The sequence below is a fragment of the Durotheca rogersii genome, assembly GCF_024521655.1.
Source record: "Durotheca rogersii strain YMJ 92031201 chromosome Unknown GGS23scaffold_2, whole genome shotgun sequence".
Classification (NCBI taxonomy): Eukaryota; Fungi; Ascomycota; class Sordariomycetes; order Xylariales; family Xylariaceae; genus Durotheca; species Durotheca rogersii.
The window spans coordinates 554,077-579,667 of record NW_026251233.1 but is presented as its reverse complement, the minus strand read 5'-3'; the positions used below and the strand labels follow the sequence as shown (position 1 = coordinate 579,667).

Sequence of the window (25,591 nt, the reverse complement as noted above, 5' to 3'; positions counted from 1 at the left end):
CTTCACTTCCATATCTCATTCTTTCCCCCTTTTTATATATCCTCCGAACAGGGAATCACCACGCCGTTGCCTTGTTTGGGCTGCTGACAGGAGGAAGTCGCCGCCGTCTCGCCTATCCGTCTCCATACACCTTTCCCTCTCCCCCTCGTCTCTCTGTTTCTCCCCTCTTCCTTTCTCTCTCCGCCGTCTTTCTCAACAGCCATCCTCCCGCCGTTCCCGCCCAGCATCGCCTCCTCCTGACTATTACTTCCTGAGCAGCCCAGCCAGCTACGGCAGCCATGGCTTCCAAGCACGATAATATCGTGGCTCCGGCCTTGACAAACCAGTGCAACAAGTGTGGGAGCAAGTTCCCGACCAAGGAGCGTTTGGACCAGCATCAGAAAGCCAAAGGCCACTCTGCATGCCCTAACTGTGGTGCATCCTTCTATGCCAAGCAACCGGTGCACACCCATGTAAGCCAACTTGCCTCTCCCAGCCGACTTTGGTGACCCAACCTGACCCGTGGACCTATCTAGGGCCCCCAGTTGCAAGATCTCATCTGCCCCGGCTGTGACGCCAAGTTCGCCAGCGGCGCTGACTGGATGGTTCATGTAGAGAACGGTGCCTGTCCTCGCGTCTTCCCTTCCGATTTGGCCGGGGGACTGGACAAGGTATTGAAGATGAAAGAAGAGTCCATTAGCAAGCTAAAGGCCGGCGAATATGAGATACTCAACGAGAATACCCCCTCCCACATCAAAAATGTCTGGGGTGATGAATGGGCCGATGAGAAGAGTCCGACGTTTGATGTGCAGGGACATCAGAACGACTTCCCTCGAACTGCCATGCAGAAATTCCGCCACGGAGACATCGCACAGCAGGACTTTCTGACCGGGGATGGCATCGATAACCTTGCCCAGGACCAGGACAATGCATGGGGCCAGCAAAAGAAGTTGTTTGCGACAGAGGCATACAAGGAGGCATATAAGACCGTACCACCTCCTGCTGAAGACTTGGCCCAGCCAGCATCTGCTTCCAATCCTACAACAGGACGTATCATCGATCCCAACCATCCCTCTTTCAATGCGGCCCTCTTCGTCGATCCCATTCTCGACACTTATAAGTGTCCCCACAACAGTTGCAAGTTCGTAATTCTATAAACCTCCCTTCCTCTACCCAATTTTCCCATTAACAGCTGTTTAGGTCCAAGTTCAAGACCAGCACCGGACTGATCTCTCACTTGAAATCTCCCGCCCACTATGATATCAAGTTTAACTGCCCTGGTTGCCGAGCCCCATTCGTCTCTCAGAGTGCTTGGATTAGACACGCCGAAACGATCGGCGAGGCCAGATGCCGTATTCGGAAGCTGCATAGCTACGGCCTCATGATACAACAGATAACCAATGGCGCTCTGGTTATCGACCCGGCCAGCCAGCTGCTCAATGGTGTGGCAAAACTCAAGTTTGACGAGGAGTGGGCCAAGTCGAAGCGACCTTCTAAGCTTCACACCGTGCCGGGAACGGACGGACGAAAGAGCGCTTATTACACGGACAAAGACGAGGAGGCCACCAAAAAGCCATCGCGCCGTCGTCGCCGAGGAAAGGGACGCGGTGAAAACCGCCCGGATGACAGCCAGGCGGGAAGCTCACCCCAGCAGGAGTCCTCCTCCTAAACGCCGGGCACCCATTTATGCATTGGGCAACATTTACTTGACGGCGGACGCAACTGGCCCCGTGCCTTCAGATCGTTTAATCCTGGAGATATTCAATGATACGGCGGTCGTGTTCGAGAGGACTGCAAGTGGTGCTTCGAGCACCTGGTGTTCTCTGAAGATGCTCTCTCCGCCGGGATTGTAAATAGAAGATACTTCAGTGTCTACGTAGGAAACAGTCTAGTAGGCAGAAGATTCGACACACCTTGCTATAGGAAATCCCAGAAAAGTTTCACAACGATCGACATGGTGTGTAAGATCCGCAGCGGACAACTTCTAATGCTTTCGAATCGCGTCTCTCCAGCCGATAAGGGCGGAGCCGCGAAGGGGAAAAGAAAAAGAAAATCCGCGAGGGGGCGCAGGTAAGCATTTCATTTTCGTGCACCTGTACATGCACACCTATGGAGACGAGCGGATACAAAACACCCTTCTCCACCTCTTACTGACTTCCTTAAACCCGGGGCGACCGACCGCTCGCGCGCGGGGAAGCGGGAGCCGGAGGTAGGGAAGAACCAAGGTGTAGGATCGGTCGGTATGCGCAGTATTGTGTATAGCCACTCGTGTGTGACACGGCACGACGACGACGCGGGCCCAGTTGCGCGGACGAGTCTCGTATGGCACAGAAATTAGAGCGAACACAGAAGATGCCCGACAAAAGGGGGGTAGGCACGTGTACCTAATATGAATGCATGTGTGTGTGTGTGTGCATGTATTCAGCCGCGCCGGGTCTCTGGATGCTTGCTCGGGTGGGTGGTAAAAGGGGGGAAAGGGGGGAGGGAGCCGAAAAGGCGCGTCTCCGGGTCTAGTCCGCCGAGGCGCGGGAAGTGTCGCGGGGACTTGCCGAGAAGAACGGCGGCAGAGTCTGGGTAGGGGGGCGGGCTTGGTTGGTTAGGTAGGTAGGGAGGTGGGTAGGTTAACGAGCTGTTCCCGCACGCTTTCCTGTGATATGGAAGCTTCGCGGCTATTTGCCGTCGCGGCGCCGAAAGGGGGGGGCGGAAGACGCCGCTGGGAGTGAGCGATGCGGCCGCGCTGCCACAGAGGGAGAGGTGCTGGGATACCGGACAGCGGGGGGAGCCGTTCTGTTCGTCCTCGCTCACAATTAATTGCCGACGCGACGACAGGCATCTACCCAGTCGGCGCAGGCGAGATATAGTCGTTGTGCTGTGTGTTATGTCTGCCTGCTCTCTCGCCCCGAGATATCACCATACCTACGTAAACCGTCTAGGCGACGGATAGGCCTTTGAATAAAATGGGGCTATCGCAATCTATTCACCGCGACCGCGCCTAATAGCGTTGCAGCCGCGAACCCTGCATAAAGCGTTCGTGCAAATTACCCTTCGGGCTGGGGTCACCGTTTTTCTTTTCGTGGCGGGAGGGGCCGGCAGATAGGGGGAAATGGGGAGGAGCTTGGATTACGCGTGAGCGGATGAAGGGCGAGGAGAAAGGAGACGAGAGAGAAGGATTGCGTGCCGTGGAATCTTTCTTGACCTGTTATTGTTATTACTACCATATCGACCCCGCGAACGTCGACGGGGAAAGGGGAGATACTGGTGATATCGCCTAGAGGAACTCACAGCATGCGCTTGCCTATGAGTGTTCCCACCTACCTCTACCTCTGCGGCCTGTATCCCTCGCCTGCATAGTTTCCATCGGTTCCCCGGTGCGCCGCCTTGATCTACGGCGATCATGCACGCACGTATTGTTGCCGCGGTGGCCGGGGCGTGGCCCTTGTTGTTGCAGCAGCAGCAGCAGGGCGTGGCGGCGCAGGGCATTGGCAACGCTGACACGCATCCGCGGCTGTCGACGGAGAAGTGCACCAACACGGGCGGTTGCGTCAAGCAGGAGACGGCCATCGTCCTGGACGCGAGCTTCCACGAGCTACGGCAGGTCAACGGAACGAGCAGCTGCGGCGGGTATGGGATCGGCAGCGCGGCACCGCCCCTGAGCAAGGAGCTATGCCCGGACCCCGAGGTGTGCGCGCGCAACTGTGTCTTCGACGCGGCCGACTACGAGGGCAGCGGCGTGTTCGCCAACGGCAGCTCCCTGACCCTCAACATGTACATGGAACGTCGCGGTGTCCTCGAGCCCGTGAGTCCGCGCGTCTACCTGCTCGATAAGGAGGGCGACAACTACGAGGTGCTGTATATCAAGAACAAGGAGATCAGCTTCGACGTCGATGTCTCGAAGCTTGTGTGCGGCATGAACGGCGCCCTGTACCTCGCCGAGATGAATTCGACGGGAGCCCGCAGCGCTCTCAACCCGGCCGGCGCGCGGTACGGCACCGGATACTGCGATGCACAGTGCCCGAAGCTACCTTTTATCAACGGTGTGGTGAGTTTTCCCTCTTCCTTTCTTCTCATGTGCTAGCTGGCTTACCTTTCTACCTAAATGCCCACCTCACATGCCGGTCCCCGAAAAGAGACGAACTGACCAAGTTGACAACATATATCTAGGCAAACCTCGACTCTAAGGGAGCGTGCTGCAACGAGATGGACCTGTGGGAGGCCAACGCGGTGGCGTCGGCATTCACGGCGCACGTGTGCAGCCAACCAGGCGTGTATGCGTGCACGGGCGGCGAATGCGGCAGCATCGGGGTGTGTGACAAGTCTGGGTGCGCGTACAACACATGGCGGATGGGCAACACGACCTTCTACGGGCCGCGCTCGGCGTTAACGCCGCCGCCGAGCAACAACACGGCAGGCGCGCCGGGGGCGACGCCGTTCACGATCGACACGACGCGGCCGTTCACGGTGACGACGCAGTTCCTGACCACGAACAACCCGTCGCCGATCAACAAGGACACCCTCAACGAGGTGCGGCGGCTGTACGTGCAGGACGGCGTGGTGATCGACAACGCGGCGGTGGCGGACCCGGCGATGCCGCCGGGGGACTCGCTGCGCATGAGCCACTGCCAGGCGGTCGGCAACACGTTCGAGAACCTGGGGGGCCTGCGCACGGCCGGGCTCGCGCTCGACCGCGGCATGGTGCTCGCCTTCAGCATCTGGAACGACGGCCGCCAGTTCATGAACTGGCTCAACTCGGGCCGCGCCGGCCCCTGCGACCTCCGCGAGGGCAACCCGGCCGTGATCAAGGAGCGCCGCCCCGACACCGCCGTCACGTTCTCGAACATCCGCTGGGGCGACATCGGGAGCACATATGGCCGCTCGCAGGGTACCGTCTCAGGGGCGGTGTAGCCATGTGTTATGCGCGCGTGTATGCTATGCATGTACGGACGCGTGGAGAGACGGCGGCAGCGACAGGCCAGGGAGGGAAAGCAGGTCGGCCCGCTTCGTCTACCCATCGTGTCCGGGCCGGGACGCGTCTGACGCGGCGTCTACTGGTAGCCATAAATTAAGATAGTAGGGACAGTCGCCTAGCCAGTCGAATATGGCAGCATGGCCATAGTTCATTCACGTATGTGTGTAGGGGCATACGCCCCATCTCCTCAGTGATCGTTGGCTTCTAACGTGATGACCCTAGACGAAGGAGAGAGAGAAGAATCACGATGTCGAGGAGATAAAAAAAGAATTCGATAACATGTGCATATATGCATATATGCTTCTGGAGGATAAGCGACACACAATAGTAACTTAGATGTATACTACATAAGCCAGAAGATACCCAATTAACCGTAACATTACGTGAGATACGGTCATATAACGAGGTGTACGCAGGCACATGCTATGCAGCGGGCCGGGATATCAACATGCCGACCCCTTGACCTACTGGTCGTCCCTGGCCAAGATGAGCTCAGCCCGCCAGACCCATCGCGTCCCCAAGTCCGTAGGTAATTCCTCAGGGGACTCGTCACCATCTAAAAGCCGTTAAAAAAAAAAACACAGCAACATAAGTTAGCGTTCTGTTTCATGATGTGATACTGGCCTCGATCTGATCTGACAGAAGCCACACTGTCGAACCTCTCTTCCCTCGTACTCTTCTCCCCTCCTCTCCGTGTCCCTGACTCCATGGACGACAGAGTCCCGTCACCACCCGGGCAACAATCACCAAACATGGCTCGCCGATGGGCGCGGCGTTTCGAGCGCTATTGCTGCAATTGCCTCACCTACTTTCCCTTAGCCTTTGTCTACAGCCTGACTTCTTGGGCCGTCTGGGTCGTCGTCAGTATCGGCTCTCACGAATCGTCTAAGCCGGCGTGGATAGGTCAGTCTATCTCCCCTTTCGCGGTCTGTGTCCCTCCTCGGCTGCGCCGGATGCCGACGAGAGGACTGGGATTTGGTTGCGCCTGCGAGATCGAGAGCCGGAGCTGACAGATGGGCCGCGCAGGAACACAAACCTCCATCGGCGGCGTCGTCCTCTACTTCATGCTTAACTGGTGCTACACCACCGCCGTCTTTACGAACCCTGGCACCACCACCGACTCGGCCGGGTACTCGGGCCTGCCCACGACCGCGCCTCCGCGAGCCACGTCCTTCACCGTTAAATCCAATGGCGAGCTGCGATATTGCAAAAAGTGCCAGGCCCGGAAACCTGACCGCGCGCATCACTGCTCGACCTGCCGACGCTGCGTCCTCAAGATGGACCACCACTGCCCCTGGCTCGCCACTTGCATCGGCCTTCGCAACCACAAGGCTTTCCTGCTCTTCCTAATATACACCACCCTCTTCTGCTTCTACAGCTTCGCCGTCTCCGGATCCTGGGTTTACTCTGAGCTGCTGACGCAAACCCAATATACGAATACTCTCTTGCCTGTCAACTTCATTATGCTATCCGTCATCTCCGGAATCATCGGCATCGTCGTTGGCGCCTTCACCGCCTGGCACATTATGCTCGCCTCGCGCGGCCAGACTACGATCGAGTGTCTCGAGAAGACTCGGTACCTGAGCCCGCTGCGGAAGTCCCTACAGCACCAGTTCATCGCCCAGCACAACGGCGAGGGTATCCCGCTGCCGCGGTACGGCCAGCAGCTTCTCGATATCCACGCGAACGCGTTACCGGGTGTGACGCGGCCTGAGGAGGGCGAGGAGCTGCGGAGCTCGCGGGACGGGAACTACGATGATAACGTCATCACGCGGCAGGGGCAGGGGCAGCGGCCACTGTCGTACGAGGAAATAGAGCGCTACCGCGCGCGCAAGCGTTACGAGGAGTACATGGACGAGCAGGACTCGGAGAAGCTTCCGAACGCGTTCGACCTCGGCGTGCGGCGCAACCTCGCGCACCTCTTCGGCCCCCGCCCGGCCCTCTGGCCCTTGCCCTTCGTCACTACGACCGGCGACGGCTGGAGCTGGGAGGCGAGCCCCAAGTGGGTCGCGGCCCGCGAACAAATCGCGCGCGAGCGCGAGCAGCAGGCGCAGCGGGAGCGCGCCGCCGGCTGGGGCGAGCCGGACCCGGCGGCACCGCACATCACCGTCGAGCGGGTCGGCGGCGCCACGGGCAGCCACTATCTGGTGCCGCCGCAGAACTCTCGAACCGGCGTTCAGGGCCGGCGCACACCGTCAAAGGCGGACCGCGTGCTGGGCCGCGACCCGAACCTGTACGCGGACGAGCCGCCGACGTCGGTGTCGATGCGGACGCTGAACCGGCAGGGTGTGGACGTCGGGAGCGACGGCGGTAGTAGCGACGACGACGACAACGACGACGAAGATGACAGCGACGCCGAGACGCGGGCGCTCAACGTCGTCACGAACGGCGGGTGGGCGCGGAGCGGCGTCAGCGGCCTGCTGAGGAAGCCGTCGTCGTCGTCGTCGTCGACAGGGGCGAGGAACGGCAGCGCCAAGGCCAGCGCGACCCCCCTGCTGCGGTCCTCGCGAAATGACGACGACGATGAGGTCGACTGAGGCTAAGGGCTGAAGCGGTAGAACGACCCGGCAGGCAGGCAGGTAGGTAAAGAGGGAGCTCGGGCCCGGAATTGTATAAACAAAAAGGAGTCGAGGGGGGTTCGATTAGGCATATTGGCCTCAAGTACCTCCCCTTCCCCTGTCACGGCTACAGACGGGGACAACTTGTATGATGGTACGCCGCGGACATCGCGTCGCCCACACGCGCACGCGCACTAGCATGGCTTGGGCGTTTGCTTCCTCCCCACATCTCATTCTGGCAGTACATATATAATACGTGCGTTTGGACGCAGGCACAGCTGGTTTTTTTTTTTTTTGCTTTGGGGCCATTGAATACGGGGGAGAAGTTGGCAGAGCAGCTGGGGTGGAAGAGAAGAAGAGGGGGAGGAGGTGTAGGGAGTAAAACGGGGAAGCGGGTTCGCTCTGTACGGTGGAATACGGATCCCGGAGGGCATGGGGCTAGGATAGGCAGGTAGCGCTCGCCGCAATGAATGACGTTTAACGCCAGGTGCCCGTGCCGTCCACGCGACTGCGCCCTGCGCCGCCGCCTACGTCGGGAGGCGGCCCAGCCTGTTACGGGGCCCGCGCTACAGCTCCTACGGGGCCTGCTTGCTCCCCCGCAGACCAAGCGCCGTCTCAAAAGCCGTGATCTCTACGCGTCCCCGTTGCTCGGCCCGGCCGCGGCCCGGGGAACAGCTCACCCGCGGCGGAGCAGGGACACGGCGGGTCTCGGCCCCGCCCGCGGCGCGCCTCACTCGCGGGCGCTGCCCCCGCCATACAATAATAGCCCGGCCGTCGGGTCCGGCTGGCTCGGCCGCGCGCGGGGCGGCGACGGACGGGCAGGGGGGGGGGGGGCGGCGGCGGGGCGAGGCGGTGGGGAGGGCCACGGCTGCTGCGTCGGCCGGGGGGCTAGCGGCCGGGGTCTCCGGCGCGGGGTGCGCTCTGCGAAGGAGCGCGGCGAGGGCACTCGGACTGGGAGCGCGCAACGAGGGCGCGGGTGAGCTTAGGGCGAGAGAAGAGAGGCGGGCATCTGGTGTTGTTAGGGGCCGGGCTGCTGCTCTGGGGGAGCGGAGGCGGCTGCGATGCCCGAGACACGGCGGGCAAGCTTGTACTATGGAGCTAGACAGGCGGGAAGTCGAGGGCGCCAGGGCGGTTCTACGTCGAGCGGGTTCGCGGTGTTCCGGGGTGGCTGCGGTGGCGGTTGGTGGGTTTTGCGATTGCCGCGATTCGACACCTAGCAGTCGACGTCAAGGACGGAGCGCGGGTTTACGATCTGATACGGACGACGATGTCTGGTTTCATAGGTGTAGGACGGATCGGAGAATGCCCCCTTTGATATCGACGAGTTGGGTCAAGATGGCCCATGAGAAAGTCACGTTTTAGGTCTATAGTCGCGGGTAGATATTACGGGAATCTCTCCACACTATTTTAGTAGCTGGCTCTCTTGTACGCCTGTCGGAGAGGACATCGGGAGAGGGTTCAACGAATCTGTCCCGGGCTGCTTCTCTTTCAACTCGAGGTATACAACTCCAGGCCAGCATCTCTACAAGATAACCTCCGGGCAAAGGTAGGATGTTTAGTGTGCGGTTATTTTTTCTTAACTAGAAGCACAGCTCTGATCCAAGTCTACGCGGGCCCTCCGCGCCGCAAGAAGTATGATTTGCCTACCAGCCAGGTGTGCTCCAGGCCTCTCCCGTCATCCTAAACAGCGAGCACGTAGGTATCTTTCCCGCACCCGCACGCTCGGTGCCAACGCCGCCGCGTCTCCTCCCCGAGTCCTACAGCCACCACCCCCTCCGCGGAGACATCGTTCTCAACGCCAGCAACGCGGTGTAACTTTAGCCTCTAGGCGTCGCCTAGAAAAGGCGTCCTCTCTTCTCCATCTTCCCTCGCGGAGTGGCCGGGCGGGCTTGAGGCGTACGGCACGCAACCTACGACAGCCTTGCGTGCGAGGGGTTGGAGAGAGAAAGAGAGAGGGAAGCATGAGGGCAAGATCGGCAGGACAATGGTAGCAGGCTGCGTGTGCTCGCTCGCAGGTCGGCGATCACGCCCGCCCTCGGGGATCGGGAAAAGCCGTCTGTATCGAGAGGAGAGGCGCGTTCCGAGGCAGCCGTCGACGTCTCTCCCCCTCACCCTCCCCGCCGCGCGACCGCGCTGCGTCGCTGCAGGGCATCGCGCCGCCTGGCCTCCTGGGGACATACACCGCCTACGTACGTAATCGCCATAGGGAGGCACGCTTTCGTCGGGCTATACCACGCGAGGTAGCGCTACTTGTGTGTACACACACGCGGTCGTCCCCAAGGCTGCCCTTCGCGCGCGCATTCCCAGACCCGACGTCCCGCCGCCCGCCCGCCGTCTACGCCCACACCTACTCCCCTGGCTGGCTGGCTGGCTGGCTGGCTGCCCTTCCCCGCCCCCCTGGCCCTGTTCTCGACGCCTGCGCGGCGGGCGCCTAGGCATGTCATCGTTATTTTTATCGACGAGCGCTGGCGTGCCCGCACGCTGCGTACATAGCCCGTGGTGGATACCTACCGGCCAAGTGGCGCTCGCCCCTCCTCCGCCCCCCGCCGGCGGACAGGGGGTCGGCTCCATCTTGTCTGTAGCGAGCCTACCGCAGCTCTGCGCGTGTGGAGATACAGAGAGAGAGGGAGACGGAGAAGACGACTAGCAGTCCCCCCCCCCCCCCTATTCCCCCGGGGAGGGGGAGGGAGGCGCAGCCCTCGTAAACCCGGCGACCGTTGGCAGACGCCAAAAATAAGGCGGGCGAAGAGAGAGGGGGGGTGGGAGGGAGGCAGGGGGGAAGAGCTGCCGTCGGGGCGACAACGAAACGGGGATAGAGCGCCGCTTGGGGCCTTTTGTTCGGGACCCTCCCTCGCCCCAAGACCAAAAAAAGACGACGATCCCTCCCCAACTAACCCCCTTGAGGACTCGAGTACCTCCTCTGCCGACGTCGGGGGGGTGTGTGCTTAGCACGGCCCGGAGAGCGGATAGGACCGGAAGGGACCCGGGTTGCTGTGGCCCAGCACCGCGCGCGCAGCGCGCTGTAGTCTTGGGTCCGGCAGTTCGCCGCCTTGCCCCCGCGCGTGCTGCGATTACCGCTTGGGTGGGACGCAGCGAGGCGACCTCTAATAACCACGGGCCGGGGGGTGGAAGGGGGGGGGGGGTTAATCCGCAGACGAGCCGGTGAGCCCGCGCCATCCGATAGCCCGTCTCGCTTCGAGGAGCGTCTGACTGCCTCGCGACCTGGAGGTTGAGGGGGGAAGGGGGGGGGGGGGGGGTCTTACCACGCAGGCCCGGAGTTATGCCTCCTCGATCCAGGGTAAGAGGGGTTTTTGTCATCTATGAGCGGGCTCGTGTATCCTTTACGTCCGGCCGGGCCGCGGCGCATGCCAGTTCCTACTGTGAGGCGAGCTGGGGCGGGCCTGTGGGCATTTCTCCGCGGCCCTCTGCCCTTGCTCGAAAGTACCACCGCCCAGGGAGACGTAGGCGACATGTACGCATAGCCGATGGACAGCAGTCCGGAGCCACGCCGCGGCCCGTGAGGCGGCGCGGCCGTCGAGAGAGGAGCGGCGCCGGTTGGCAGGTTGTTGCGGGGGCCATGGTTAAAGTGTTTATTTAAGTCTACAGGCATATACCTACGCGAAAAGCCGTGCTCGTAGCGCGCCGTCTTGGATATTGGATTGCTCGAGAGGGGTCTAGTGAATACGGCGCGCGACAAGCCTGTGCCTTGCTAAATATTCCCACGGCGGCCTTCGTACTGTACTCGGACGTACTGTGTGTACGTATACTTGCAATAGATACATACATCCCAAGGAACCACCCATCCGGTCTGGCACGTCAGCAGCGGTAAGTAGCGATCTTGACGCGATATTCGCATATGTGGGTTCGACGCAGCCGGACCGCGTTGGTCGAGGCGATGCCTCGTGCCCCTGCTACGGATGCCCCTGGCCGCGAGCCCCGGGCTCGGAAACAGTGCAGTGCTAACAGCGTCACCTCAGCAGCGTAGCCCGCCCCAGTATACAGTGCGGCGGTAGGGCGGCTTCGTATCGGCCTCTTCCAGGGGTAATTTACCGTGTTGTAACCCGCGGACAGCCTTCGGCCGGGCGAGCGACATCGAGAGGGAGGGGAGACTTACGGGTCCGCGGCATCATCGGACGACCAACGTCAGGGGACGCTCCCCGTATACGCACCCCTGGCCGCTCCTCGAGAGGGGTGGTGGGTTAGGTAGGCCGCGAGTAAGACAGCTTACGCACAGTGTAAGATGCTAGGGGCTTCCTACCTATCTCACCTGCAAGCATGGCTTTGGCATGTCGAGACGGCACGGGACGGGACGATAGGCAAGCTCAGCGGGACCTAATGGGAGGAGCCGCTCGAGGATGGCGGGTTCCTCATCTGCCCCGAGAGCTTCTCCAATGTGGTCTCCGAAGTCCCCTGAAGAGAGAGAGAAGGAGGGAGAGAGACAATGGACCTATTTCACTCCCGTGGCTGACCATATCGGGTAGGCCGCTCTGTCAGCGGCCTGCATGCCCGAGCCCGCGCGCATGGGGGATGCGGTACGATGGCGTCTCCTAGCGCAGGAAGGGAGACGCGATGCCCCCCCCGCGACGAGAAGGGAGGGGGGGTGGTGGCATTGCCCCAAAGTAATCACGGCACTCACCGTTGCCTCGTAAGGCTCCCAGGGGTCAAGGGGGGGGACTGCGTTCAATGATGCCGCCACGTTAACCACCACTGCCGTCGCCGCGGGCTGCAGGACCCGACAGGATGGAACTGCGTCCCTGCGTGATTTACAGGGCTGGCTGTGAGACCTATTGGCTGGCTGATGGGGTTCGTAAGCGCGTCGTCGTCACCATACTGTGAGCAATACTTGCCTGCTTGCTTGTCCGCTGCGCGTGCGTGCCCAGTCCAGGGGGCTGGGATCACTCGCCACCCCATCCTCCTCCTCTCCTATCCCTCCCTTCCCCTCCCAAGGAACCACGTTCCGTTTGCCCGCGTAACCCTCACCCCCCTTCTCCTCGTCCCCGTCCAATGAGGGAGCTCAGTCGCTCTCTTTTGGGCAAGAAAGGACGTGACGGGGGAACGCCCTCGTGCATAGATGTGAAGTACATGCAGCAGGGAGAAGCGCAGCCAGCAGCCGTAGCTTGTACCAGTAGTGATAGGAATGCTATACGTGGTGGCTAAGCAAGTAGGTTGCAGCCAAGCATCCCTCCTCGTCGTTCTCACTACCCATGGTGTGGCCCTCCACTTCTCTCTCTACTTCCCTCTCCGCCACTCACACCCCTTCGTAGCTGAAGCTAGAAAGCTGAGAAACGACTCCGTTGCGATTCTTTGCTATCCCCACCCGCATCTTCTACGCACGCCCCAAATTTGTCACCGTACAGGACCATCCAATAACCAATCTTCGGTCTTGATCGAGGTCATCTCAGCGTAATCGGTAGAACATTATGTTCCCAGTGTGCAGTATACGGGCCGCGACTCGGGCTGTGTCGCCTAGATATTCTGCGCGAGGATAGGTAGTAAGGAGGTGAGGGGAGAACGGGAGCGGGAGCGGAAGAGGGAGAAAGGGGGGGGGGGGGGGGGGAGGCGATGAGGCCGGCCGTCACAACAGCGCCACGATCTAGTGGTAGTTAACTCCCTCGGCCCCCGGTTCAGAACCCCCTCAGCTCCTAGTAAGCAGCATACCGTAGATACGCGGAGAGCGTCAGCAACTGGAGGGCCGAGCTGACAGTTCCTTACCGTATAGAGGTAAGAGGCATCGCATCGCCAGCAATAACGCTTCATTCGCTGTGGAGATGGAGAGGAAAAAGAAAAGAAAAAGCCACGCGTTGCATATTGGATAAATATGCACTGAAAGCAGCTAGAGTAGGATGCCATGCCACGCTTCGTCTTGCCCGCGACGGGTGTAGAACCGGCCGTGGCGAGCGTAGGCTGTCGGTCGAGTGCCCCAGTTTGGGCAAAAGAATGGCCGTCAGATCCAGGCGTTTTCCGTGGCGTCGCGATCGGCGGGGTTAGGTGCATCGTGCGAGTAGACCCTGGCGAGACATGTAATCCTTAGGCCATGTACCCAGATTCCGAGCCGTTCGTTGCGGAGGACTCGAACCAGGGCTGACAAGGACCGCTGAATACCACGGTACTCTCACGACGCTGCCTTTTCGCCTGAGCCGCGAATCCGAATCACCCCTTAGACCAGTCGCCTCCGCTTACACCTCGACGGATTCCCAGCCGTTGGGGGTTGTCTGGCATGCGCGCGAGCATACTAACCAACTACATACCCGAATAACTGCCCGGTTAAGAGGCTTTCGGTAGCATGTGCGCCGCCGTGCCACGCCAAGTTAGAGACGAGTCGGGGGTGCTTCTTCTTCTAACCCTCGTTGGTGGCGACATAGACTATTCGTTATCGTGCTCGGGACCTTAAGGGGTTGCAAGGCACTAAGAATGATGGGACGGACAGACACGTCAGGCGAATGCGCTGCCGTGGCCAGGAACCTCGGTATAGGTTCAATACGTAGTAGTATGCAGCGCGAGCTACGGCTGTTATTTATCTGAGTTCATGTAAATGCGAGCCGACATGCCAATGCTACTTTCATCAAGGGACCTGGCTTGCGAGAGGGAGGCGGAGAGTGTCGAGGCGCAAACTTGATGTAGATCAAGACACCAGGAACCGTCCGCCGCCGAACCCCCCGGGGGGGGGCCCAGTGAGTCCCCGTTCCGTGAGATTCAAATCTCTCGCCCAAGACTCCCCCTTCTCGTGCTGCTGCCAATTGCGGCCCTGCGCCTCAGCTGCACCACATGCAAGTCCTGCTCGTAGATGGAAATGCAAACAAACTCCCAACGTATATGCCTTAGATGATGATAGCGACGACGGCGACAACGGTCAAAGATGTCGATAATGATGATGATGATAAGTGGGGGTGGGTGATGATGATATCGTCGCAAGGAAACTCGTAATGACCCAAATCGACAAAACACCAGAACCCAAATGCCACCGTCCACGATGCGTCAGAAAACAAATGAAAACGATTTTCTTGTCACTTCCCAGATCTATCTTGTCATGTCCCTTCAACACCCATGAATATGCCTTGCCCACCATTCCTTTGCTCCCGCAAACTGCTCAGATACTCTCTCGAGACACCGAAACCAGGCGAGATACAATGACTCGAAGAGGGGGAGAAAAAAGAAACAAAAAAAACCCCGGTTCATGCATTTCGCCTATAGCTATGCTACACTATCCCTTCGGGGACGTGGTTCGACGGGTATTCGTAGCAGATTCGGGTGGATCGGGGAAATCATCGCGACTTGATTTATGCACAGGGGAAAACTCCGGGGGAAAAAAAGACAATGTTGGTACAAGGCGATCCGTGTTAACGGCGACGAGCGATGGTGACGGCTGCTGACGTAGGTATCAAACAGCGGGGTGCTGCGAGGCGTCGGAATGGCCGCCGTCGATGCTAGACTTCTCGAAGCTCGACTTGGCGCTGTTGGCCGAGGACCGGGCGAATACGTTGCGGCTTATGTGCTTCAGCTTGGACACGCCAGCCTCGCCGCTGCCGTTCTCCGACGCTTTTGGGAGGTAGACGCTGGTGGTGGGGTCGACCTTTATGTGGCAGAAGAGGGTCGAGAAGAGATACTGGTCGCCGTTAGAATCGAGCAGGGGCAGAGTCCGGTAGCCTTGTTTGAGGCTGCCGAGCTTGACCATGTAGGTCGCGATGGTAGGATTGCGGCCTGACGAGTTCTCGCCGTCGGCGGAAAGCTTCACGCTGAACTTGACGAAGACAAGCTCGGGGTGCTTGGTCGTCACGTTGAAATGAGCGTTGTGGTTGAATACGGGATTGAACCCGTTCCCCTTTACGACTCCGGTCGAGGACTTGAGGGGCGTATCCGTGAGGACGGGGATACCGGCCATGCTATCGTGCTTGTCCCGCTTGTCGTTGGTGTGGAACACCTCGATCTCGACGTACGGGTCGAATGTGCGGCTCGCCGAGAGGCTGGACGGGCGGATGAGCTGCTGGGCCGAGATGACGTTGAGGTTGAAGGACATGTTCTGGCGCTCCAACTTCCCGACGGCTTCCGCAGGCAGTCCGCCGGGTAAGATCCGTATCTCGCGCATCGATTCCGGCTTCAGGACGTATCCGGATTTGTCGGTGCCGCCGTCGAACATGGCTTGATTCAGTTGCATGCCGAGGTCGAAGGTCTGCCAGTTGAGCGCTGCCATCTGCACGCCCCTCCGCCAATACATGAGGGGGTTGAAGTTATCGGAAGAGAGACGCGAGTACTGCGGGTAGACACGCATCATGTAGCGCATGTTGTGCCGAGCCAGGGCCAGCTTCGAATCCGAGGCTTTGGAGTGCTTCCGAAAGGTGCCCTCCATAAAGGACAAGATATGATTGCTCTTCTTGCACTCCGCCGACTCGAAGCCGTGGAACTTCACGCCGGTGCAGTAGACACCGAGTTCGCCCAGTTTCCTGACGATCTTGCTCGTCTTCCGCTTTCCCTTCTTCTCCTCCTCGCTATCGCATTCGCTCGTGCTGCTGCTCACCGTGTCGTGCACCTCGCCTTCGGTGATGGTGTCTACCCGCTTGGCCGGCATGCGCCGGGGAGGCGGGTTTACCGGGCTCAGCAACGGGCTCGACAAGGGAGACGTCAGGCTGTTCCCGCGCCGCCGGCCTATCGTAGGCTCTCCGCCGCCATTGCGTCGCTGCTCGGGGTTCTCGTGCGTCCCCTTAACCTTGACTAGGATCCGATCTTTCAGCTCCGAAGGCGACGGCAGCTTCGTCGAAGAGGGATCTAACGGCTCGGTGACGAGGCGGGACCCGAATATATCCTTCATGATGTCCGCCATGGCTTCCTGCTGCGATGCGTTGCAGTGAACCTCGAGCGAGACCCAAAGCGGGAATCGGCTCGCGACAAAGGCGTACTTATTTACGGTGTTGATCACCTCGCGGAACGAGATGGTGTTCGTCATGGCGTATCCGTGCTTGACTACCGGCTGACCGTCGGAGCCATCCCAACAGTCGATCTCGACGCTACGGCACCCTCGAGCCAGGGTCGAGATATAACCCTCGATGGAAGCAACATCCGCGATCTGCCGGCCGACTAGGTAGGTGTTGTGTGAGCTAGATATGAAATACTCGTTGAAGGGCCGGTCGAGCGTGTACTCGGGCTGTGCACGCGCGAGGGGGAAGTTGTCTTTCGAGGTTAGGTATGTTACGAGTGCCTGCTCGCTCATCGTAATCAGATCCTTATCGGGACGTTGAGACTCGGTCCTGGGCTTGCCGCCCTTGTAGGCATAGCGAACGAATCGGGCCTCCCAGATGCCGAGGTTTCTGTCGACATCTTCCCCCTGCTCGTCGCGCAGGAATCGCAGGAATTCGGGCAGGGTAATGCCCCGGTCGGAATCGGCTGCTAGCCTGAGATACAGCAGCCGGACGTCTTCCCTCCGCTTCATCTCGCGGACGAACACCTGGAACTCGTTGAAGTTCAGCCGGCCCGTCCTGGTGGCGTCTGCGATGGTGAACTTGGCCCGGAGTTCCCTCTGGGCCATGTGGATATGGAGATTCCTACAGACTCGCTCAACCCCGGGGAAGTCCATCTCCTCCTCGTCGGGCGAGTGCAGTCTATTCTCGAACTGCTTCGTCATCTCGCCGCCCCAATACCCGCGGATGGCACTGTCGTTGAAGGCCATCAGCGAGGCCATGTGGACTTCTCGATGCTTCGAGATCAAGTCTAGGGCATTGACCCAATGCGCGAACGTCTCTTCGTCGTCGGCGATCAGGTGCATCGTCTTGCTCCTAGACCTGTCGGGCACGGCGTAGAAGATGGTGAAGAAGCGGTCTTCCTCAGACTCGGCAATCCCGTAATCGATGCGATATTGTCGGATGTCGGAGCCTATCCTCACTTCCTTGATATCGTCGATGTATATGCACTTGGTAGATCGGCCCTTCTCCCAGATGATCTTGCCGGCATCCGCCTCCAAGATGAAGAGCAGGCGCTTCGCCTTCTTCTTCTTGGATACCTTGACGAGATAGGTCCCCTTGACTAGGGCCATGGGCACGACCGGTCCGGTGGGGACGTCGGCAAAAGAGGCCGACCCTGCTACCGACGGCGCAGCGCTCCCGGACGAGAAGTCCCGCGTCATGCTCTCCGCGCCGAAGATGGAGTTGAGCTCGTTTGCGTCCTCGTGGGACTCGTCGTCAGAATCCGTCAATAGGACGGCATCAGCAGGTGCGGTGTTGGTGCTATCGCTTCTACGCCGTAGAATGCCGGGTCCCACGCTTCCCTCCCGGCTCATGGGCGCGGCGGCCGACTGCCGCCGCGTTCTACTGGCGAACTTGGTCGCCCGGTTGGACAGCCGTCGAATCAGGCCCTTCCCCGAGTGGGTGTGGTGGCTCAAAGCCTCAGCCATAGCGCTCGGCGTCCCTACGCTAGCGGGCACGGAGGGGCTGTTGCCGGGCTTATAAGACACGAGAGGGTCCCCGAGGTGGAGGAGGGATGGGGCGGGGAATGGCTCGGCGTCGGGACCGTGACTGCGGGACGGGTCCGGCGAGGGCTGGACAGAACTGCTGGTGGCCAAAACCGCACGGTCTGGAGACGTGGGGGGAGAGCCATGCCGGGGAGAGCCAGAGGGTGCGGCGGAGGAGGAGGCGCTTATGGCCGAAGTAGGCATCGAGTTGGGAAGAGTGTTAACATGTTGAGTGTTAGTTTGGACTTTGCTGGGCGGTTGCACCCGCCATAGAGTACTCTGGACAGCCATGATGGACGTGTTGGAAGGAATCCGGGACTCGACGCTGGGACGGGAAGGGTTTGGGTTGGGATGCGAAGACATGATATACGGCGAGGCGCTGCCCGCGTCGAACCGCTGCTGGTACCTGTAGTACAAGATGAGACAGCGTCTATATGAGGAGGGCTGAACCTGTAGGCCTCATTTTTGCCGATATGATTTTCATAGAGACACCTCCCAAGGAAAAAGGGGAATCTAGCAGAGGGAGAAGGGGGGCAGGGGGAGGGGGGGGTGGGAGGAGAGCAGGGGGTGAGGTTAGACAAGTAGACTAAGCCGTTGCAGTGGGCCGTGGGCCACGGTGGTAGGTAGGTAGGTAGGTAGGTAGGTAGGGAACACCAAGGAGGGCAACTTATTCAGTCGACGTCCAATTCGAGACGCTGCAGGGAAACGCAGCGCCTTTCCACACGACGTGCGTATACGTCGATGGCGGACCAGAGAGAGCAAGGGTACGGGAGCGGCGGTATAAGAAAGTACAGGGCTGTCACTGGTACGGTGCTCTGACTGAGGTACGTCTCGGTACGGGCCACAGCTGCTGGGCCGCCTCGATGCGGTGCTGCCGCGCTGCGTCGCGCCCTAGGTGGCAGACCCAGGTCCTAAACAGGGCGGGTATGGGGGACTGATGTTGCAGCAGCAGCTCACGGTAAAAATGATGAGGTGGCAGGCCGCATGCAGGTCGCTGGTTTGGGTATATCTAAGTTGGGGGGAACTGAACGATTCTCTCTTCCTCCCCCCCAGAGCGTCAGATTGCAAGTGAGATGATATGTATGTAATTCCTCCCGAGAGGAGGATCGATATTGTTGCTCTGCTGCGGCCCCTGCAAGCAACTCGACCGCACTTGGTGCTCGTGGGAAGCCGTCCTGGCCCATGCGACTCGACCCGGTAAGTCCCCAGCCTCTGGCGAGGGTGTATATATAGATATACACACACGCACGCGCGCACGCACACGCAGGACGTGTATATTTATATCTCCCGCCGCAAAGCCGGCTTGCAATTCCAGTTTCCCGGCCGGACCAACTGTCTGGCTGGCGCGTCCCAGGTTCGCCTACGTGCTGGTGCTGGCCCGGTCTTGCCCCTGGAGACGAGTTAGGGTGGATCCTGTCACTGCGTCGAGCTGATGACTGCCTCGGCCTCTTAGTAATTTCTGTGCGTGATACGGCAGAATTGGCGATGCCGTTGTGTGATGACGTCCAGGGAGGCTCAGCAGCCGGCAGCAGAGAGCGACTTGCGAGTCGCCAGCAGGTGGTAGTGAGCCGGTGTCCGCGTATGGCGAGAGATTGCGTACCCTGCCCTGTGCGACGCGAGCAGAATGGAATGCAATGTGGTCAAGACTCTACGTCTGTAGATGCGCGTCGTCCGTCCGTATGCATGTAAGTATGCGCAGGCGTATCAATGGTCTTAAGTGAAGAGTCAGCGGGCCGGACGGGAGGATGTTCAAGGGCTCGAAGAAGGAAAAGAAAAAAAAAGAGTTTTTTCCTCCCCCTGGGGAAAGGAAAAAAAAATTTCAACAGGAAAAGAAAAAAAGGATACCTTTGACTCTGACGAGGTGCACCAGCTGCTGGGCGGTGCTGGTGCTGCTGGCGCTGCTGGCAGCCCCGTCGACAGGTGGGCGAGACTGGATGGGGTTCGGGAAATTATCAGGTAGCGGAGCGGATAGGAAGGGGACAAGCTATGGCAAAAGGGCAAAAGGCAGGGAGAGAAGACAGTAGGGGGTGGGAAGAAAGGAACGAGGAAACGATGCGCAAAAGGGTACGAGGAGGTATGTTGGCTAGCGAGGTACCGCAAAGGCGAGCTTAAGTTAAGGCTTAGAGGTAGGTAGAGGTAGGTAGGGAGGAGCTGGGCGGTACAACACACCGTCATCCCACCTCATGTACTGGGTATTAGTAGCCCGTTATAGGAACACGTCCGTTTGATGGCGGGAGGTCAATGGCACAATGGCAGCAGGCGACCGGCCGCCCGACAATAAATACAATGCCGAGCTACGTACCCACTTCAGCGCTCGTCAGGTGGCACGTTCCATTAGGCATGCTCATATAGGAGGCGGGAGCGCGGTATGAAGCCCTAATGCTGAATCTCCCAGCACCCGTGTCTCCCTGGCCGCCGGTTCCTGCTCGATGTACACAGGTACCTTGGGAATTAGTGGGCTTTTTCACGTACTAAGGCGTTAGCGTGCCTGGGCCGAAGAGCGCAGAGAAAAAACCCCCCCTTCTTCCCAAGTCCAACCTGGCCCGGCCCAGCCAACCAGACGGCGCAACAGACGCTTTGGAATGCCTGCTGGGCTTGGTACCTGGGTAAGGTACCCAGGTAGGCAGGTAGGCAGGTAGGCGGGTAGGCAGGTAGGCATGTATGTACACACCTCAGGTACTTACACTTACCTCCCGACCTACGGGTACCTACCTACCTAGGTATGTAAGTACCTACCCTACATCATCACCCGTGCCGGGTACAAGGTACGCGCCCTCTTCGCTGTTGCTTCAATCCGCTCTCCCCAAGCCAAGGTTGGCATTACTGTGTCGTGTTTCTGGCTCGGATACAGTAAGATACTGGCATGTTTTGTTGGTTGGCAAACCCCCCCCCCCTAGCTTATAATCCCGTCCCGATGCCATTGGATGCGAATACGTACCGTACCGGCTGCCCCTCCGCCTTGTTGCGCCATTGTCCACCACGGCATGTGGGACCGAGACATCAGGTACCCAAGGTACGTGTGCCCGCCTTGCGCGCAGGTAGCGGTTAGGTAGGCTAGGAGGTACCTACCTAGGTAGGTAGGTAGCTCCCTACGCGCCTTTCAGGACAGTCTGTCTGCCATGTTGTCGGCCTTTTTTTTTCCTCGTCGGCGTCCCTACCGTAGAGTCTCGTCGTGTTTTTTTCGTAATTGTTCCAGCTCTGGCTGCCAAAGGCACCTGGCATCGTCCTGCTGGCTGCTTCCCATTCGTCCCACTGTGCTTAGGCATTGGGCCGGGCTCCACGGTGCTCTCATGCCAGAGTGCCTCCGGACGTGGGACCGATAGGGAGTTTGATGACTCTCTCTCCCCCTTTCTCGCGAGTCAGGAGACATGTCCATCGCAAGCATAAAGTGCTCCTACAACGGCACCGCGACAAAGAACGAATTGACTAATCTGCCCAGGTACCCGGCCGGGGAAGACGTCACAATCACATCAGCACCGCTACCTATCAAGAAAAGCCGTCCCACGAGACAATCTTTTTTTTTCCCTCCCCCCGGTTGCCTAGCTGTTTCTGCTGGGCGTCTAGGGCAAAGCCTCCCATTGCGCGACTGATATCGAGAGGGGGTAGTCAGGTGGCCTCGTCTCATCCACCCACTGCCCCCGAGGGATAGACTTAAGCGCTCTGCCGGGTCTTTGTCGACCAAACCTTTCCATTCTGTTATTCTCCCCAAGGCTGGCATGTAGGCAGACACATCAGGTATCACGCACCTACCCTGTGCATATATGTAAATATACACGTACAGGCCATGGATGGACATTGTTGATCAAGGGCAGGACGGCACGTGGAGGTATCGATGTACATAGGCATATAAACAAGTGTAAGTAGGTACTGCTGCATCTTACCTCATGCTACCTAGAGGTAGGTATGTTAGGAGGTACGTGGTATTAGGTGTAGCTACCGAACGTCGGCAGGCACCTTACGTGTAGGTCTGCTTATACCTGCCCGCCAAACCCTCTCTTCTGCGACTTCTATCGTCCTCTCGTAGTAGTAGTAGTAGAGAACGTAATTGTAGGTCTTCATGTGTGTATTATCGCTTCGAGATTCGATGCCATCTCGTGCATTCGGCAGGTATACGTATAAGGTACCTACGAGGTAGACATGTGGATGGGTATATCCCGTCATGATAGGAGGACCAAGCGTGTACTCTGCACCCCTTAAGCCTCTCTGTTAAGCTTCAGTTGCATGGGGTACTTAGACTTGAGGTCGATGCGGGTGCTTCCTCGAGGTTGGCAGCAGAGATAATAGAGGTACCTAAGCCATGAACAAAACTGGAAGTTACGTACATTGGCTGCCTAAGGTATCCATGTCCGCCTCTTACCGGTGAGGACCTTATATCCCCGTAGTCTTCGTTGCAGCCAGGCAGGCAAGGCGAGGTCAGGCCAGGCCGGGCAGGGCTAGCTGGGTTTACGAGGCAGCTAAATTGTTCAGAAGGTCGACGAGCTATTCCAGAAGGAGCAAATGCGTTAAGGCTTGGTGTGGCTAGGACTGGCACCGTTAAGTCGAGGGTACCGAGAGGGAGACCAGGGGCGTAGGTATAGGTATCGGCGGGGCAAGTCAAGTCGAGGCGGGCTTTGCTGAGCCAGGCGGCATATACGGTGGTCCCATAACTACATCATCAATCGCCTAAGCCCGATCCGCACTCGGCTCCCGCCCAGATGAGCAAGACAAGGGAGAGAGGTATGTCTCTCAGCAGGGGGTGTCCGGTTAGCCAGAGGGTTAACCTACCTGGGTGGGTGGACGGGAGGGTAGAAGAAAAAGAGAAGAAAGGAAGGGGAAATCAAAGAAGGGCTTTAGCCGGACAGCCATTTCCGGCCGGCTCAGGTTGAACTTGATGTCGAGACGAGGTAGCAGCAAAGCAAAGAGAGTTCCCATGCATCGCTGACCCGCCCCGATACCAGGGCGTAGTGGTGCTTCTACACAAATGATGCGTGTCTGCGACGCAGTTTGTGCCCTACTTCCTACTGTACCCGGGCATCTGCTTCTGGGATTTGCATAGGCAGGTCCCTAAGATAGGATATTGACGAATAAAATGCCGGTCTCCTCATTATGGCGTTCACTTTTCATGCTCCAAGCCTCGATGGTCGATTGCTGATTCCTGTCGTCTTCTGATCATTGTTCGATAACAAGAAGATCTGGTACGACAGACCTGATGGCAACCGTGACTATGACGATAACAAGTAACAACCATCTACCCCCCCTTTCCCCCTCCATGACTACACACGTTATATATGTAGGGCTTAGAAAACCCCTTAATTACGCAAGCTTAAGTTCTACTGGAGATTGCCTCATTTCACCGTATATATGGTACACGCGTACGTACCTATGTTTCCCCGACGCGTACCTCTCCAATCTCATACATATCCGTAGGAGGTAGGTACTTAGGCAGATGCATCAGGTACCTTAGGTGGGCAGCTTAGGTTAGGTACCTACCTAGATGCATAACAGGTATAGGTAGCTACCAGGTAGGTAGATAGGTTATCTATAACAGAATAACAAGACAGTCGGCCTGCCGCAACACTCCATACAATACAGCCCCCTAATATCGCTAATAACACCTACCTAATTGTACATGACGATGACGGTGGTGATGATGACGATAGGCTTTCAACGGCACCAGACGTATGTGAGAGGATTAATTGAGGTACATAGCTACTTACGATGCCCACCCGATTCGGGCGTCCTGATTTGTCTAGAAGGTTCGTATGGAGCGGTCGCTAAAGGGGACAATAGGCCGGAGCCAAAGGGGGCGTGCGAGACGACGCTTCGAAGACGGGCTTGCTTGCTTGCTTGCCGGCAGTCGGGATGTCAATCGATAAGTCACCCATTGCCCTCGGAGGCCTGTTTAATGAGGCCTGTCGATGCAAGACATATCTACGATGATGCGCGCATCGCTGCTGCCAACGCTAGCTAACTAACCAAAAAGGAGAGAAGAACCCACTGGAAGCGATGCTTACACACAATATACCTATATCATATACCTACCTATATGTTTACGTATACGCACCTATATATATATATATATATATATACCTACTCATAGGTAGGGAGATGGGCGAGAGATAGAAAGCCTGGCGAGTCTGCCCGCAAGAGGCTCGTTCAATTCGGGAAGTATTAGTCTACCTAGGTATCTCCCTAGGAGGTAGGTACCTAAGATACCCCCTGGGTAGGTTACGAGCAAGGGTGAATATGTTAGGTACATAGGAGGTATCTAGGTGCCGACCTGGAGAAGGATGGGCGGCACCGGACGTTAGGTAGGCCCCTCCTAACCTCAGGCATGTGTGTAGATACATTTGTACCGGTGGGTCTTATCCATCCCCATCTGCACCTGATCCTATCTGCGTATAGATGGACTCTTTTTTTCCCTTTCGAATCGCCTCCCCTTTCCTCCAGCATCACCCAACCTCTTGACACACTATATCAGATACTCCCAGAGGAAAATGGAACCCTGGCCGGCGAAACTACCAGCTGGCTTGGCTACCAGACTGGAGGACTGACCGATTCCAGTTCCCGGCGCAACCGATAAGGACTATCCCCCATGCGTCATCGTCGATAGACCGACCGGGTCGAATTCACATATTCTCCATTGCCTTCTCCAGCCTCCTCTCGCGAACGACCTTCAGAGAAAGGGCCTACTTTATCGGCCAGTGACAGCGACGAGATGCCGACATCCAACCTACCATTACACGCTGACTTTGCATTGCCCCACGCTTCAACCCCCCCCCCCCCCCCCCAGTCGTGGATGTAGATCTCATCCTAGATTACCCGTACGTACGTACGTACGTCTGTGTGTGTGGGCTTGGAAGACGGCTGCCAGCTGTGATGTTGCAAGCGTCCAACAGTAGGTCCAGTTGCACCAAGCCTCCCCCAGAGGCCGGCCGTTGCTCCTCGAATATCCCGGTCTAGCGATATCGAGTTTTCGCCGTTTGACTGGCCGCAAACATGTATCCAGTGACATGTTCACCCCGATCCAGAGTTCATAATTGGCGAGAGGCTGAACCGATGCAGGGCACGTTCACCGCCTCCAGGGCGCTAACGGAAGAAGAAGAGGGGAGAAATGGTGGACGACGATGACGACGATATGTGCACCACATGATTATGCCCCAGGTGATATTCCCGATAGTAAAACGGGACAGCATAGCAGAAGAGGAGGAACCAACATTCCCACTTGAGAAACGCTTTGGAATATTCTAGTCTCTCCTCCCTTCGCCGTCTCCCTCTGTATCGTATGTGGATGCATACACTCATCGCCTCTCGACCGTTCCAACTGCAACTTTACAAAGCAACTGGGGGTGGGATCACACCAGCTCACCCTCTTTGCCAGAGGTAGCACATAGATATCCGTCAGCTCTACTACGTAGTATGTATATGCATCCATACCTGCATACTGTCGTAGTGGCAGATGAGACGCCATCGAAGGAGAAAAGGTTCCGCGCGAGATCGACCTGCGTAAGGACCCGGCCTAAGGCATCCCTTGTCCCCTAGTCCCTCTCCCTCCTCTCACGGCGGCCTCATCGAATCGTCACAGCGATGGTCCGAACGCGCAGGGACGCATTGAAGAATTACGTCAACCGTTCTGGCACGATCATCAGGTCCTGCAATCATTCTCCTCTCCAT

At 58.4% G+C, this 25,591-nt stretch overlaps 4 protein-coding genes across 4 annotated transcripts; 3 read left to right on the top strand and 1 right to left on the bottom strand.

The window, feature by feature from the left end:
• Positions 1-278: 278 nt before the first annotated feature.
• Positions 279-2,100, top strand: GGS23DRAFT_612348 (uncharacterized protein; the record flags this gene model as incomplete). Its single annotated transcript, XM_051520482.1, has 3 exons — positions 279-452; positions 516-1,120; positions 1,180-2,100. 3 exons carry the CDS (start codon positions 279-281, stop codon positions 1,646-1,648), a joined length of 1,248 nt encoding a protein of 415 aa, XP_051375948.1. The 3' UTR covers positions 1,649-2,100.
• Positions 2,101-3,093: 993 nt separating this feature from the next.
• Positions 3,094-5,183, top strand: GGS23DRAFT_167300 (glycoside hydrolase family 7 protein). Its single transcript, XM_051511515.1, has 2 exons — positions 3,094-4,018; positions 4,141-5,183. The coding sequence occupies exons 1-2, from the start codon at positions 3,374-3,376 to the stop codon at positions 4,879-4,881; spliced, it is 1,386 nt and encodes a 461-aa protein (XP_051375947.1). The 5' UTR covers positions 3,094-3,373; the 3' UTR covers positions 4,882-5,183.
• A 201-nt stretch (positions 5,184-5,384) lies between these two features.
• GGS23DRAFT_547472 (palmitoyltransferase PFA3) lies at positions 5,385-7,990 on the top strand. The gene is made up of 2 exons (XM_051515090.1): positions 5,385-5,848; positions 5,972-7,990. The coding sequence occupies exons 1-2, from the start codon at positions 5,653-5,655 to the stop codon at positions 7,480-7,482; spliced, it is 1,707 nt and encodes a 568-aa protein (XP_051375946.1). The 5' UTR covers positions 5,385-5,652; the 3' UTR covers positions 7,483-7,990.
• A 6,891-nt stretch (positions 7,991-14,881) lies between these two features.
• Positions 14,882-17,881, bottom strand: GGS23DRAFT_602430 (PLC-like phosphodiesterase; the record flags this gene model as incomplete). The annotated part of the gene is made up of 1 exon (XM_051519323.1): positions 14,882-17,881. One exon carries the CDS (start codon positions 17,879-17,881, stop codon positions 14,882-14,884), a length of 3,000 nt encoding a protein of 999 aa, XP_051375945.1.
• Between the last annotated feature and the right edge of the window lie 7,710 nt (positions 17,882-25,591).